Here is a 15,996-nt window from a genome sequence, read left to right on the forward strand (position 1 = left end):
GATGCCATGGAAAAACATTATGGAGATTGAACTTTTCGATGTATGGGGCATAGATTTCATGGGACCTTTTTCAACATCATTCGGAGATATATACATTCTCTTGGCAGTGGATTACGTATCAAAATGGGTTAAAGCCATTGCAACACCTAAGAACGATTCCAAGACGGTGTTGAAGTTTTTGCACAAAAATATATTCACCCGCTTTGGAACACCAAGAGCTCTCATTAGCGATGAAGGGACACATTTTGATAATAAATTAATTGCCAAGGCATTGAAAAGATATGGAGTACGATATAGAATTGCTATGGCGTATCACTCTCAGACGAATGGACAAGTTGAAGTATCTAACTGAGAAATCAAGCAGATCCTTGAAAAAATGGTCAACCCAAGTCGAAAAGATTGGTCGCCGAAGCTAGATGAAGTACTATGGGCTTATCGCACAACATTCAAGACACCGCTGGGAATGTCCCCGTTTAATCTAGTCTATGGAAAGCAATGTCATCTACTGGTTGAACTCAAACACAAAGCTTATTGGACAATCAAAAAGATAAACATGGATGCTCAACTTGCTGGAGAACGAAGACTATAGGAACTGAACGAGATGGATGAATTTTGAGCACATTCTTACGAGAATGCCCGTCTTTAGAAGGAGAAAAAAAAACGATAGCATGACAAAAAAATATTTCCTAGGCAATTTTATTTTGGACAACAAGTACTGCTCTACAATTCAAGCCTTAAGTTTTTCCCAGGCAAGCTAAAATCACGATGGTCAGGACCATTCATCGTACACCAAGTCCATGACAATGGAGCAATTAAAATTCAGAACCAAAATGATGATTACATCTTCAAAGTGAAGAGACAGAGACTCAAGGATTACAAAGGAGCCCCAGTTATGTGCGACAAATCGATATCGTTGGCACATGATGACCAAGAGTTTGCTTTTCTTAATTGAGCAAATATAAGTTGCCTAGGCAACGAAAATCTAAATTATGTACATAAATAAGTTAAGTTATTTTATGCTTTAATCTGTTTTATTTTATTATTTTCTTCTTTCATATTGTAGGCGAGCAGGGAACACGTGGCAGCATGGGGAGTTGAAGCATGCATGAAGAAAAAAGGAGAAGCCTAGGGTACGTGTTTTGGCGGAAAAATAAAGAGGGAAAGAAATCCATTCTTCCCCTTTATGTCTTATCAAATATTTCTCATTTACTGAGAAATCTTTCCCCCACCGTGTAAAGACCAAAATGCCCCGAAACCACCCATCACTTTCCAAGAGAAACTACCCACTCTTCATCTTCTTCATTGTGTTTCCTTCTTTCTTTATAAACTAGAAAATTTCTTTTCTTTCTCTCAAAATACCTCCCCATCGCCACCACTAAAATCAACCAAGAAAAATTGTGAGATCGAGACCAGCCCCAACCCCTAGACAGAGTTTCGAACATTTCCAAACAGCCGAAGAAGAAACACAATTCAAAACCATTCAGCAACGCCAAGTCTATTTGGAAGACAGATTCATTTTTCCAGCCGAAGGAGAAGAGCAGTTTGGCTATGAGGTGATGGACGTCATAAAGAAGCATAACTAGAGAAGTTTGCTCGTAATCCTAACACCGTAGCACCAACAATGGTGAAGGAGTTCTATGCCCACCTCGCTGACACCTCTAACCACACGGTATATGTTCGAGGAAAACTCATTCTCTTTTCCCCTTCTGCACTTAATAAATACTTTAAGTTGGGGATAGTGGATGACCGGCACAAGAAATTTGTGGTCGAGGTAGATCAAGAAACGTACAGTGGAGTTCTAGAGGATTTATATTTTGGGTGGGCCAAGTTCGAAGGGAATGCCCCCACAAGAAAGCGAGTAGATCGTCGAGCCCTCAAACCACACGTGAAACTGTGGAACCATTTTCTTAAAGGCAAGCTGATGCCAACGTCCCACAACACCACTGTCCTCTTCAAGCGACTGATGCTGTTACACTCGATCATATACGGTAGGACGATTGATATGGGTGAAATCATCTTTGATCAGATCCATGACTATGACAAGAAGAACCGTGGTAACCTAATGTTCCTAAGCCTTATAACCGCGCTGTGCATAAAAAAGGTTCTTGAGGATCCAGACTTCATCAAACCCAAGGAGGGTATTACAAAGAAAAAGGTCCCCGAGTTGATGAGTTTCAATAATGAGGACCCAAATGAGAGTCTGGAGCGAGGAGCAAAATCGATTGGCGCGGCTAGAATGGCCATTGTGGTCACGCACACACATGAAACATGTGAAAAGATCGGGCGCCTAAAGGACCACATGAAAATTTACTTTGATTACGCCAAGGCAAGGGACATGCAACTCAATGCCTTCATCAAGGAGTTGCTCCCAACCACAATGATCAGACTGACAACCTTCGCCAGTGTCATCCTCAACTACAATGCAGGCAGCAACACATTCCATGTCTCGACATCTTATGTACCTCTACACGTTCCACCAGAGGTACCCACCGATGTGCCACCATTGGCAACCCATGTCCCACCCATACCAGAAGAAAGCCACGGCGATACCGAGGAGTTCCTCAGTTCCTTATCCTTCTCCAACACCAAAATCAACAGTGATACTCTACCCCACTTCTTCACTGATGAAGATTTCACGCCAGCACCGAAGTAGCTTGAGCAGGATCCTATTCCATCCCCAGTTCGATCAACACCACCAGTTCCAGCACAACCGACTCTCGTGACCGAGTAGTCCACTCCAGCCCTAACTTCGACCAGCAAGAAGCGATACAAGAGAACGACAGAGCGTATACTTCAACCGTCTCCTTCTCAGCCAAAAGCAGTATACTCTGGATCCGAGAGCCCTTCCCATCCCAAACGACGCCGCACGAGGGCGTCCAGTCAAGCCACACCACCACAGTAAATTTTTGTAGTTTTCATTTTTTTTCGCATTTGTATATAACAACTTTTAGTGTATTTTTCATGCATCGAGGACAATACATCCCTCAAGTTTGGGGAGGTGTTGTCCATTCTGCCATACTTTTTTAAATAGTAATTGATGTTAATTGGTTGAAAATTTTGGTTGTCATGACATAAGCAGGTTAGGATTATTGTTAGGAATGAATTAGGGATGCCCAATGATGAATGTAAAATTTTATTGCCTAGGCCAGAATTATTGTAATGATTGTCTGAAGAAGAGAACCAACCCTAGGCTTAATCCTTTGAAACTTATAAACACGATTGTAGGTTGTCTTTGCTCTAGGTAATCTGCAAAATTTTTAGGAAAGAACTTTCTAATTACTGAGACTTCAAAAATATTTTAAGGGTAAGGTAAAACTCTCTAGTGTTTAAAAACTTGAAAAATTGAAAAATACAAAGGGACACTCCTCTGTGAAAAGGCATGAATAATAAAAACTCCAAAAGAAATTAAGAGTAGCCAAGGCATACGAGTGAATGAAAGTAGTCACAAGATGACTCTGCCCGACTAGCTTGGGGGTGGAAGGTATGCTCCCTTTCACCTAGAGTGTGGAACGGTAGTTGTGATGAGCTAACTCCCCTATATATAAAACAAATATGAATAAATAGAATAAAAGTTGATAAATAACTAGGAGTATAAACTAAGCCTATTGAATAATTTGTTGCCTTGACAACCTATAAGTGCTTACTGTAAGTTTTCTAATTACCTCTATGCATATATTGGTTACAATCACGCACACACAATAGCAAAGGATCCTGACTATGGAAGGGACTTGACTAATATAACTGTCGAACATGTTGAGGCCACATATTTTTTCTGAGGCCTGAAATCTCAAACCTGATGATGTTGTTGATACTGTTTTACCATGAAAATTTTGATTTTCTTCTAGCTATTATCCATTGCTTGAGGACAAGCAATAACTTAAGTTTGGGGGTGTGATAACTCCGTAAAAAGACTTAAATTCTAGTTTTTCACTTAATTTATTGCTCATCTAAACAAAGTGTGCACTGCATTTTTATCTTGCATTTAGTTACATATAGGTTGTGGTGGATAAGTTTTGCCTAGGAAAGATTTATTTGGCTTAACTGATGCTGTTGAAGAGAAGGGGTTGTTTGATTTGTGTTTGTGAAGGAATTCTACAGATGAAGAACATTTTAGTCATGACAATGAAAAGTTACAAAGGCCAATGGAGCAGATGAGAACGTGAGGAGCAGATTTATCTCGCCGATGCAAGATTTATCTCGTCGATACAAGATTTATCTAAAGAAGTCTAAAGCAAATTTGGCAAAACCACCTCTGTCACATGCCAGCTGGATGACATGCTTCACATGCAAGCAATCCTTGAATATCCTGACAACCGTCAGCCGCCTTTCCTTTTTAAGTTTGGGAAATTCGTAACGGCTAATTAAGAAAACTCCAAAAGCATACAAAGCCCTAGGAGATTCTCCTTATAATTACCAGCCGTAGCCGCAAAGAATATGAGACAAGGAAGAAGAAAGAAGAGCTTTACCTTAGGCGTGAGCAAGCAATTGCAGTGCTTTCCCTCCGTTTACCCCCCAGTCTTCATTGGTGTCCTCTATAGCCAGACGATAACAGAGCGGTGATCAGGCCTTGAGAGAGGGTGATCACCAAGACAGGCGTGGTGCTGATTAGGATTGTCATGATAGAGCCCCGATTTTAAGAGTCGTTCTTCCTTTTTTCTTAAACTCTTACTTTATTTGGGGTTGTATTAAACGATTTAATCTTGGATGATCTTTGATAACACCATGAATGTTTTACTTGGTGCTAAACTTTGTTTTTCATGAACAATGTTTTATGTTTATGAATGATGAATTATGTTTTCTTATGATTGTTTTGCTCATAGTTTAAATATTTTGCCTTAACACTGTAAGAACATCGAGAGATCGCCTGGGGTTTCGGTAAAACATGTCTGGGCATTGTAAGAGAATCGAGAGATAGCCTTTTGTCTAGAAAGTGATTCTTAAATTTAAGAGAATTAAAAGAGATCAACGTGAGGAAAGGAATGAATCTGGGATGGTGAAGTTCTAACTTGTCTACCTTAGAAATAAAGAGTGAGTTTCAAATGACTAAAAGGGATAAAAGCTAGAGTAGGTTAAGACAACATCTATAGTTAACGTCGAGAGGTATTGCCATAGCAACCGTCTAAGAAAACCTAGTAATCCTGTCGGGCAGTTTAGTGAGTCATAATAATTCATTTTGGGCATAAAATACTTGTTGCCAAGACAATGGTTTAACATCAATGCTCTGTGATACGTCTGAATATGTGAGGTTGTTTGCATTATATTTAATCCAATACTTGTTTTGTTTTATCTGTCTGCATATTTTCTTTTTCTCGACCACACTCGCTAAAATCATTGAATCATTATTCTTAGCTCCTTAATATTAACTTTAATACTTAGTAGGATTAATTTGTGGCATTAGTTCTAGTTGTGGTGAAAAGATATTTCTAATTCAATACATGTGGGGGACGATACTCACTCACTAATATATTACTTGCATCAATTGTGTATACTTGCACGTATTAGCTTGCCTTAGCATATACATTCATAAGCGATCACGTCTCATAGTTCTACTGTCTAAATATAGTGCTAGCAACCCTAACTGGCCCTCTACCCCTCTAAACAGATGGTTTTGATAGCTAAGTTACTACTGATTATTTGCCTTGGTTTCATAGGCAGTCTTTGATGAAGTGGTCTAATGGGCCACAACTGTAGCAACATATAACTCCCTTTTGCCATGTCCCCTAGTGTCTCTTCCCGTACTGAGAACACATGGGATGGGTGTATCCTCTAAATAGATCAATGGCGCTACTCCCAGAATCCCAGTTCAATGATATCCTTCTGGAGTCAGACCTATCTCAGCATGTGAAACTCTTCCCGATCCTCCTTGACTTTTTTGTTAGGGGCCTCAATGAACCCTGACTATCTCTGGCCCTATTAGCCAAAGTTTGACAAGGCCTCGCTGACACAGAGACTCTCATAGTCTTCCCCACAATCTCACTGAATTGTCTGGCCTGTCTATCCAGTGCTATCTTGATAACCTTCTCCTGGTGGGTCAACTTAGCAAAGACCCTAGAAGGATCGAAAGCGAGGTGAGTTAAAATGTCACATTGAAGATCTTCTCTAAACTTGTGACAGCGAGGATCCTTATCGGGATCAATTTTGTAACATATTTGCTAAGCCTGAGAAACTCTTGCTCATACTTCATCACTGAGCTGTCACCCTAATTCAGGTGTAGGAACTTCTCCATCAAGTCATTGGTATGGATCTACCCGATGTACTTTTCTCTAAACTCTATGAAAAATTACTCCCAAGTCATCATCTCTAGCTCCACCTCCATATCAATAGTCTCTCACCAATTTATCCCGTCACCCTTAAGCAGGGCGGTGACACACTCAAGGTTACCCACTGGGGTAAGATGAAACTATCTGAGGGTGCAGAGCGTCTCACGAAGCCACTGGTATACTGTTATGGGATCATCCTCTGAATCTAAGAACTCGGTTATCTTATATCTATAGAGTGACTCTACTGGGGATGATGTCCATGAAGAAATTCGCCTCCTTAACCCTCGCATCTAATGGAGTATGCCGCTTATAGGTGTCCAGGACAAATCCCTCACTGATATCTACTGGTGATAAGACATGAATCTCAACTGTGCCATTCTGACTATAGGTTGGGTTATCTGCTGGGTCATTATTGTAACACCTTGAAACCTTGGTAAGTAGAATAGGTCAACCCGAGATCCATTTTAGAGCCCGAAGGATTTATTAAAAGCTTGGACTAAGTTTATTTGGAATTGGGTTGAGTTGAGCCCAAAATATTTATGAAAAATAATCATATTTGTATGAGCTTGAAAGTGTAGGGACCTTGTTTTAAGATGAAAACTTCCCCTTATTTTTTATCATGTCACCTAAACTAGCCCCAAAATATCTCACCAACTCTTCTTCTTCTTCTTTCCATTTTCTTCTCTGCCACTTCCTTTCTCAAGTATAGATTTTTAAGCATTCCAATTCTAGTTGGTTGATCTAAGGTAAGAATGTGAATCATCTTTTTTCAATCTTTAATTTGATCTCCATATTGCAAGTTTTAGATTAAGTTTCAAAATGGGTTTTTGTAAGGTTAAAGAGAAATCTTGGATTCTAAGTTGTTTTGATAGATTTAAGTTCTAGGAAATGTTCCCATCCTTATTTTGAAGACTTAGAATTTCTTTTCTTACCCTTAAATAGTGAAACAAGTGGGACAAAGTTCAAAAGCTAAAGGAAAAGAGAAATCACCTCTTGAGTGAGTTGAGGGCTTTATATTTTAGCCAAAAAATACAAGGTAACCACACTTACAACTTCTTCATACTTCTAGTGGGTCATTAGAAGTGTTAGATAACATGAAAATTTAGAAATAAGCTTGATGAGAATGTTAATGGTATATTCAATGTTTTATGTTATAAGTATGTTTTGAAGCCTTATTTATGACTCTTATTGATCACATAAGACATAATAATAATTAGGAACCTTATTGTAGCATTGTGGGTGAGCTTGGGTGTAAATTTCGAGCCTAAGTAAGGTCTTTTTGTAAGGGGTATCAATACAGTAAGAATAATACCAATACTATTCTTCAGAAAGTGTAAAATTGAACTAGTTGAACGAGAGTATTGACTTCTTCAAAGAGTACTAATTTTGAGGAATTTTTTAAAACATTGAAGCTAAAATTGTATTGGTACTCATGGTAGTACTGAAATCAATGTAGAAGTATTGATACTCTCCACTGGAGTAACGATACTGAGATTATTTTCTAAAGATTGAATATAAATTTAATATCGATACCTTGTTTAGTACTGGTACCTAGCTTGGAAGTATCGATACTAGAAGGTAAGTATCAATACTATCCTCATTCAAAGCATGTAATATTAGGGTAGAGTATCGATACATAAGGCAAAGTATCGATACTTAGAGGTCAGTATTGATACTGAAAGGCCAGTATCGATACCAGTGTACATATTAAGTTAAGAATTTTTAGGGGATTGTAATGTGGAATGAGGTTCCCAAGATCTCTATAATTACTCTCAAATAAGGTTACTATAGGAAATAATAATAATGCCAAATAAAACATCGAAATGAGATAAAGTAGGGATAAATAAAACTAGCCTTGTTTGATGCACGAGAAATGAATCGGATACTGGAGTTCCTTTAGTTCAGGGTGTCAAAGTATAGAATCAATTCAGATATCCTTAGAGAGTGTGCAAGGCACTTTAAACTGACTGGCTAGGGCGTAAGATCCAATACTCGCAAAGGGTGGGCTAGTCGGGGGTGTGGTGTCCAATACACAAATTTTAGGAGACATATTCTCGGTAGACTATAGGGGTGTTTGAGCTCCAAGATGCAGATATACCTCCGCCTTAGCATGATATCTACCATAGTGTAGAGAGTGAGTATCACAAGGAAACTCGCTAATGATTGAAATTAAATAGATTCATTATTCATTTCTATCAGATGTATGATCATGTTATAAATGAAACCCTACTATTATGATTTAGTTGTTAGTGTGGCATTGAGCAAGTTAGCTCAGCGTTTAGAATTTGTTTCCTTATGCAGATTCTTAGGTGGAGCACTTGAAAAACTTTTGTATCGGGTAGATTTAGGCCTAGATTTTTGGAGCAAAGTACGCTTCGATTTCTTTTTAGAGGGCATGTAAATTTGTAACCTTTATTTTGTATAATCGAGTCGTAACTTGTTTTAAATTCAAATTTTGTACATTTGATTTTTGTATCCGTGGGAGCTCCCGACTGTAAACTATTTTGTAGGAAAGTTATTATCTATTTTAGCACAAAAAATCATTAATTAATGTTTATCCATTGAATATGCTAAAGAAAATTTTGGTTAGCCACTTTAGTGGTTCTATGTGATGCTCTCATCGGACGAATGTGTGTCGTATTAGTGTAGGGTGTTACATTTATTGGTACCAAAGCATTAGGTTTAGATGTTCATAGGACCCGTGGGTCAGGGTCAGAAAAAGCTTATGAATATACATGCCTCTAGGGATGTTAAAAGTACTTATGCTTTTGAAAATATCTATAGTAACCCCTCTTATTGCTTAAATTTCAGAGACTAGATATGGATTAGAGCCCATGCCACAGTTAGGATGGTAGACATGAGAGTGGGAAGTCCCTTGCAGAGGATCTAGGTGATAAATTTGTCCTCGATATAGACTTTGAGGAACGTGAGGATGTGGGGTCGAGAAGGCGACATTCTTTAGAGATTTGACGAAGACCTTTAGGCGTATAGCCAGAGCCCTACCTCAGACACCATCTACCTTACCTACCCAGCTAGTTTAGCCAGCCCCAGCTGATATATAACCTTAGGAGAATCTAGTTGAAAGGCTCAAGAGATATCGAACCTTAAATATTTCAGCATGGAAGACGACAATTCAATAGCAGTAGATCAATGGCTTAGAGAGACCCTTCAGACTCTTTGCCAGCTACACCTCACTCCTGAGGGTATGTTAGAATGTGCCACCTCCCTGCTAAAAAACGTCGCCATATATTGATAAGAGATGGTCAAGATGTCCCTACAGCCGGAGCGACCTACCTGGGATCACTTCCTAGAAGAATTTCGTCAGAAATATATTAGAGATGCTCATATGGATGCCTTGAAAGACCAATTTATCCATTTCACCTAGGGGATCGTACATTGTTTGAGTATGAGGTGGAGTTCCTCCGTCTAAGACGATATTAACCAAAACAGTGTCGATAGAGTATCATCGCTGCTGAAATTTTAGAGAGGGCCTTGTTTGGATATTTTGACCCACTTAGCTGTCGATCCACTGATAGTATTTATTGAGTTAGTCCGACAGAAAAAAGCTATCGAGAGGGTTTTGGAGAAGTGAGCAACAGGGCAGAAGCTACCTCTAGTTAAAATAGAGGAATTGTAAGGTCATCATGACTTTACCAGTAGCCGAAGAGGGTGAGAGATTCTCAGGGGTATTGTAGAGTTCCAGCAGGCCAATCAGCAGGTCTGGTCACAGTGTGAGTAGAGGTGGTGGATGATCTAACTAGCGTAGGAGGTCATTGGCCACTGTATCAGTTAAGAGTTCTAGAGGTTATTCAAGGTCACAGTCTTATCCCAACTGTTCCACCTACAGTAAGAGGCATCTAGGGGTTTTCCAGAAGGGGACCAGAGGCTGTTATTGCTGTGGTTCCTTGGACCACTTTGTCAGAGATTTCCTGGTGGCTTAGGAGGTGACCCCAGGTTTGACCCAAAGATCAACAACATCATTTCAAAAAGGTAGGAGTTCTAGATCCGGTCAGTATGGTAGGGTACAACCAGAACTGGAGCCAGTACTGAGCCCAGAGTAGTCACTCGTCAATATACCATCCAATATAGGGAGGACTGTAATGCCACTGATGTGATTTCAGGTACCTTTATCGTATTTTCCCTTCATGTTATTAGATTAATTGACCCGAATCACCCACTCTTATATTTACTATGATCTAGTGCAAGAAATAAATATCCTAACTAAGAACCTCAACATAGGAGTGCGAGTGTCCACCTTTTAGGATTAGACTTCCTTGTAGACAAATTCCATCGTAGATGCCCAGTTGAAATTCAATATGAGATTTTTCCTGTTGATCTTATAGAGCTGCCTTTTAGAGAGTTTGATCTTATTTTGGGCATGGAATAGTTGTTAGAGCACGATTCGAGTTTGAGATGTAAGCTTAATATGGCTTAAACTTCAGAAGAGATGGGACTAAGATCATCATGTTTGGCATAGAAGTAGTATATGGGTTTGCTTCAATGTCCATTGCTCGCTACTAAATGAAACTGATGGAACTAAAGGAGTTAAAGTCGTAAGTTCAAGTGTTCTCGATAATGGGTTTATCTTTCCAAGTATTTCTCTTTGGGCATCTTCATCCTCTCCGTTAAAAAGAAGTACGGGTCGATGAGGCTTTGCATCGACTATCGTCAATTAAAAAAACAAGAACCATTATCCCCTTTCCAGAATCGATGACCTCTTAGATCAGCTTAAAGGAACATGTGTTTTCTTATTAGGATGGGAGAGTTGTAAGGCCCCGAAACCAGGGTCAGTAGTTTGGATCAACCCGAGATCTATTTTAGATCCCAAATGATTTATTAAAATCGCTTGGACTAAGTTTATTTGGAATTAGGCTGAGTTGGGCCTAAAATATTTATGAAAGGTAATGATATTTGTATGAGCTTGAAAGTGTAGTGACCTAAAGTATAGTTTACCGTTTTTTAAGATGAAAATTTCCCTTTATTTTTATATCAGGTCACGTAAATTAACCCCTAAATATCTCACAAATTCTTCTTTTTCTTCCTTCCATTTTCTTCTATTTCTCTTCATTTCTCAAGTATATATTTTAAGCATTCCAATTCTAGTTGGTAGAGCCAAGGTAAGAATGTGAGTCATCATATTTCAAGCTTTAATTTGAGCTACATATTGCAAGCTTTAGATTGAGTTTCCAAAAAAGGTTCCTGAGAGATTAAAGAGATCTTGGATTCTAAGTTGTTTTTATAGTTTTAGGAAATGTTCTCATCATTATTTCCATAACTTAGTTCAGTTATAATTTATATTCTTACCCTTAAGTAGTGAAAGAAGTGGGAGAAAACTCAAAAGCTAAAAGGAAAATTAAAGTACCTCTTGAGTGAGTTGGGGTTTTACATTTAGCTAAGAATACATGGTAACCACACTTACAAATTCTTTATACTTTTAGTGGATTATTAGAAGTGTTAGATAGCATGAAAATTTAGAAATAAGCTTGATGAGCATGTTAATGATAGATTCAATGTTTTATGTTATAAGTATGTTTTGAAGCCTTATTTATGAGTCGTATTAACAATATATGACATTAATAATAATTGGGTACCTCATTGTAGCAATGTGGGTCAGTTTGGGTGTAAATTTCAAGCCTAAGTAAGGCCTTTTCGAGAAGTAGTATCGGTACTGCAAGAATAATACCAATACCGTTCTTTAGGAAGTGTAAAATTGACTTAGTTTAATGGGAGTATTGACACCCCTTAAAGGAGTATCGATACTAAGGAATTTTTCAAAATATCAGAGCTAAAATTGGTATTGGAACTTATGGGAGTATCGATACCCATGGTAGAAGTATCGATACTCCTATTGAAGTACCGATACTAAGATTATTTTCTAAACATTGAATCTAAATTTAGAATCGATACCCCGTTTAGTATCGGTAACCTAGCTTGGATGTAACACCCCCAACCCGTATCCAACCCGGATACGAGTCCGAAGTGTCGCATTGACTTTTCAAACCTTTATTCGTATAAAATAGTGAGTAATTTTAAAAACTTTTATAACATTTAACTTATTCAAAATATTTACAAAACTATTCAAGCTTATTCAATATATTCTTTTGATTAATGCCAACTAGAACTTTATATATAAAAAATATACATATAATTCACCTTTCTTCTGATTTGACATTCGGTAAGGAGAACTGACCTGCCTTGTTCCTCTTTACTTCTTTTTTGCTTTCCAAACCTACGTGTGAAACAATCACACGCTAAGTCGATGACTTAGTGAGACATATAAAACATATAATATTTCATATAACATAAAGCATACATAAACATATACCATCATTATCATAATCTCTATCATTATCATTAAGAAACACATATAACATCATATGGTTCATGTAACACATTTCAAACCACTTACTTTTGATAACCATTTATAAACCCATCGTATATATATCATATTCAGTATGTTTGTTTAATCTCTTTATTAGCCCATGTACACTAGTGAGAACTTAAGGTATGTGAGTACATTGAGGTTGTGCACACATATGCTGTTACCACAGCTCATATAAATGTCCCGAAGGACCACATATCATTCCTTAAGAATCATATACATATGCAAGGATCAAGTATGTGTCTCACCAGACTTCACACATGTTCCAAAGAATACATATAAGTCCCGAAGGACCTATCCAGAGGTCATAAAGATCCTCGGTAACTATCCTGAGGTCATAAAGATCCTTGGAAACTGTCCATAAGTTCCGAAGAACCTAGGTAAATTGTCCATATGTTCCTTAGAACATAGGTATACTGTCCATATGTCTCAAAAGACATAGGTAATTCTGTCCATATGTTCCGTAGAACATAGGTATACCCTCGACTCTTGGCATGCTAACTATACCCCTAGCTCTCATATCACATAACATGGGCATTATCATTTATAACATTTCATATCACTTGTTATTTCTCTTCTGTCACATACCACATGTATGTGTAACCATATATCTCATATCATATCACATGTATCACAAGTGCATGTATTCACGTAGATCGTTTCATATGACTTATATCATTTCTCATTTGTTCATGTAACTTGCATGTCATATCATGTAACATATAACACATAATCATATAGGCTCACAGTTTTATCACCTATCATGTTATTTCACATATACACTTTTATATCGCATAAACTCATATATATCATATCACCTATAATAACATATGACACATATACCCATAACTTCATATCACATACTTATATCAATTCACACTTAGTCACATGGGTCATTTCTCATAACATATATCACATCACATATGTTCATGGTTATATCCCATAGCATATAAAATAATATATAAACTTATATATTTATTCATGTGTATACTTTCATTTGGCCTATATATCAATTTCATATAACTTATCTCATAACTTATTTGATAATCATATATATTCTCATCTTATAACTTATATTACCTATGCATATAACCTTATGACTTATTATCAAGTACTCAACTAATGTTCCTATATGGTTCCATCTTTATCATATAACCTATGAGCTATTCTTATATTACCCTATATCAACCATACTTTGTTTATCTCACTTTTCATATCATTCATTTATCACATATATGTCACTTTTCACTTATCACATAGTTTACATCCTATGATCATAGAATCATATCAATAACACATATACTCATGCACACATATAAATCATAACAAACATATACCTCTATGAATTCATGCATTTTACTATTGGAAATAGACTTATCATAAGTCTTATTTTCCATTTAACATAATATACTAAATAATGTGCACTCACCTTAGCTTTGCTTTGATTCGATTCTAATCCTTCAATTGATTTAGAACGGGATCACGTTATATATATACATAATCATACATATATCTATATTAGTATTATAACTAATATACTCTAATGGTTCACTCTTTAGATTAAGATAAATGTCAATTTCTTCTTTCAATAAGGGTATGCATCGATACACTACTGATGCATCGGTGCATAAAATACATTCGATGTTGTATTATTATTGGGATGCATCGATGCACTAATTGCATTCGATGTTTCTATTTTAAAAGAGTGCATTGATGCACTACCTGTGCATCGATACACCTTCAAACAAATTTCTGGGTTTTAACCTTGATGCATCGATGCACAATGAATATGCATCGATGCACTCTGCCCAGAATCCTCTTTTTGAACCCGAAAATTATTCATTTTGGCTTAAATCCTTCATGTTTCATCCCCTTTTTCATTCTTAACTCTAGTACACATACTTAAACCAATCTATACTCATTTATTTCATCTTAAACCTCAAAATCCTATATTCCATATGTAATTCAATAATTACATCAATTTTGCAACATGTTTCAAATCCAATTATATTACTTCATATCTCTTACTTAGATTGATGACAAGTCAAATCCAACTTTCAATTCTTATTATAAACTCTATTTCAAGATTTCATTCAAGAACCACTAATCTTTAATCTTCTCTATCTTACTTATCTTTTGATTTTAGGACAACCTAAGCTTTCCATAAGCTTAGTTATCATCTAATGATCAAAACTCAATCTTAAACTTAACAAATAATTAACTAAGTAGAAGACTCACCTTTGAGCTTGGAGATACGGGAGGAGAGGAAGAAGAAGAAGAAAATAGAGTTTCTGGAGAAATCTCTCAATCTTATCCCATATATATCATTATCTTATCCTTTCCAAGTCAAAAGACCACTTTGCCCTTAAAATCCTTTAATAATTACTAACAACTTTTAGGATTTATTTTCAGATAAATCATTGAACTAATTCATTCTTCTACTTTAATCATCAAATTCTGAAACTTTACAATTAAGTCACTAACCCATAGTTTGGGATGTTACATTGGAAGTATCGATACTAGAAGGTAACTATTGATTTTATCCTTCTTCAAATCATGTAAGGGTAGAGTATCAATATCTAAGGAAAAGTATTGATACTTAGAGGTAAGTACCTATACTGAAAGGCCATTATCGGTACTAGCGTAGATATTAAGTTAAGTAATTTTAGGGGATTGTAATAGGGAAATAAGGTTCCGAAGAACTCTATAATTACTCTCAATAAGGTTTCTAGTGAAAACAATAATAATTCCAAATCAAACATAGAAATGAGATAAAGTAGGGATAGATAAAACTAGTCTTATTTGATTCTCGGGAAATGAATTGGACACTCGAGTTCCTTTAGTTCAGGGATTTAAAGTATAAAATCAATCCAAATATCCTTAAAGAGTGCGTAAGGTGCTTTAAACTGACTAGATAGGGCGTAAGGTCTGACACTCGTAAGGGTGGGCTAGTTAGGGTTTGGTGTCTGATATAGAAATTTCAGGGGCCTCATCCTCGATACACTAGATGGGTGTGTGAACTCCGAGAAGCAGAGATCCCTCAACTACACCATGATGTCTACCATAGCGTAGAGAGTAATTATACATTTTTATCATATATATGATCATGTTATTAATGAACCCCTGTTAGTATGATTTAGTGGTTAGTGTGGCATTGGGCTAGTTAGTTCAGCGTTTGGAATGTGTTTCCTTATATAGATTCTTAGGTGGAGCACTTGAACAACTTTTGTACCAAGTAGATCCAGACCTAAATTTTGGACAGAGTACGTCTCAGTTTCTTTTTAGAGGGCATGTATATTTGTAACCGTTATTTTGTATAATCGATCGTAACTTGTTTTAAATTCAAGGTCTGTA

The 15,996-nt window shown here is 36.9% G+C and overlaps 1 protein-coding gene across 1 annotated transcript in view; it reads left to right on the forward strand.

The window, feature by feature from the left end:
- The first annotated feature begins 9,378 nt into the window (after nucleotides 1-9,378).
- LOC120157416 (gibberellin 20 oxidase 1-like) overlaps nucleotides 9,379-15,996 on the forward strand; it is a 38,479-nt gene continuing 31,861 nt past the window's right edge. The window contains exon 1 of the mRNA XM_039168540.1: nucleotides 9,379-9,463. Within this exon, the coding sequence (XP_039024471.1) occupies nucleotides 9,379-9,463 (85 nt within the window). The remainder of the gene's footprint in view (nucleotides 9,464-15,996) is intronic.

The sequence above is a fragment of the Hibiscus syriacus genome, unplaced genomic scaffold (genome assembly GCF_006381635.1).
Source record: "Hibiscus syriacus cultivar Baekdansim isolate YM2019G1 unplaced genomic scaffold, ASM638163v2 tig00111254_pilon, whole genome shotgun sequence".
Taxonomy (NCBI): domain Eukaryota; kingdom Viridiplantae; phylum Streptophyta; class Magnoliopsida; order Malvales; family Malvaceae; genus Hibiscus; species Hibiscus syriacus.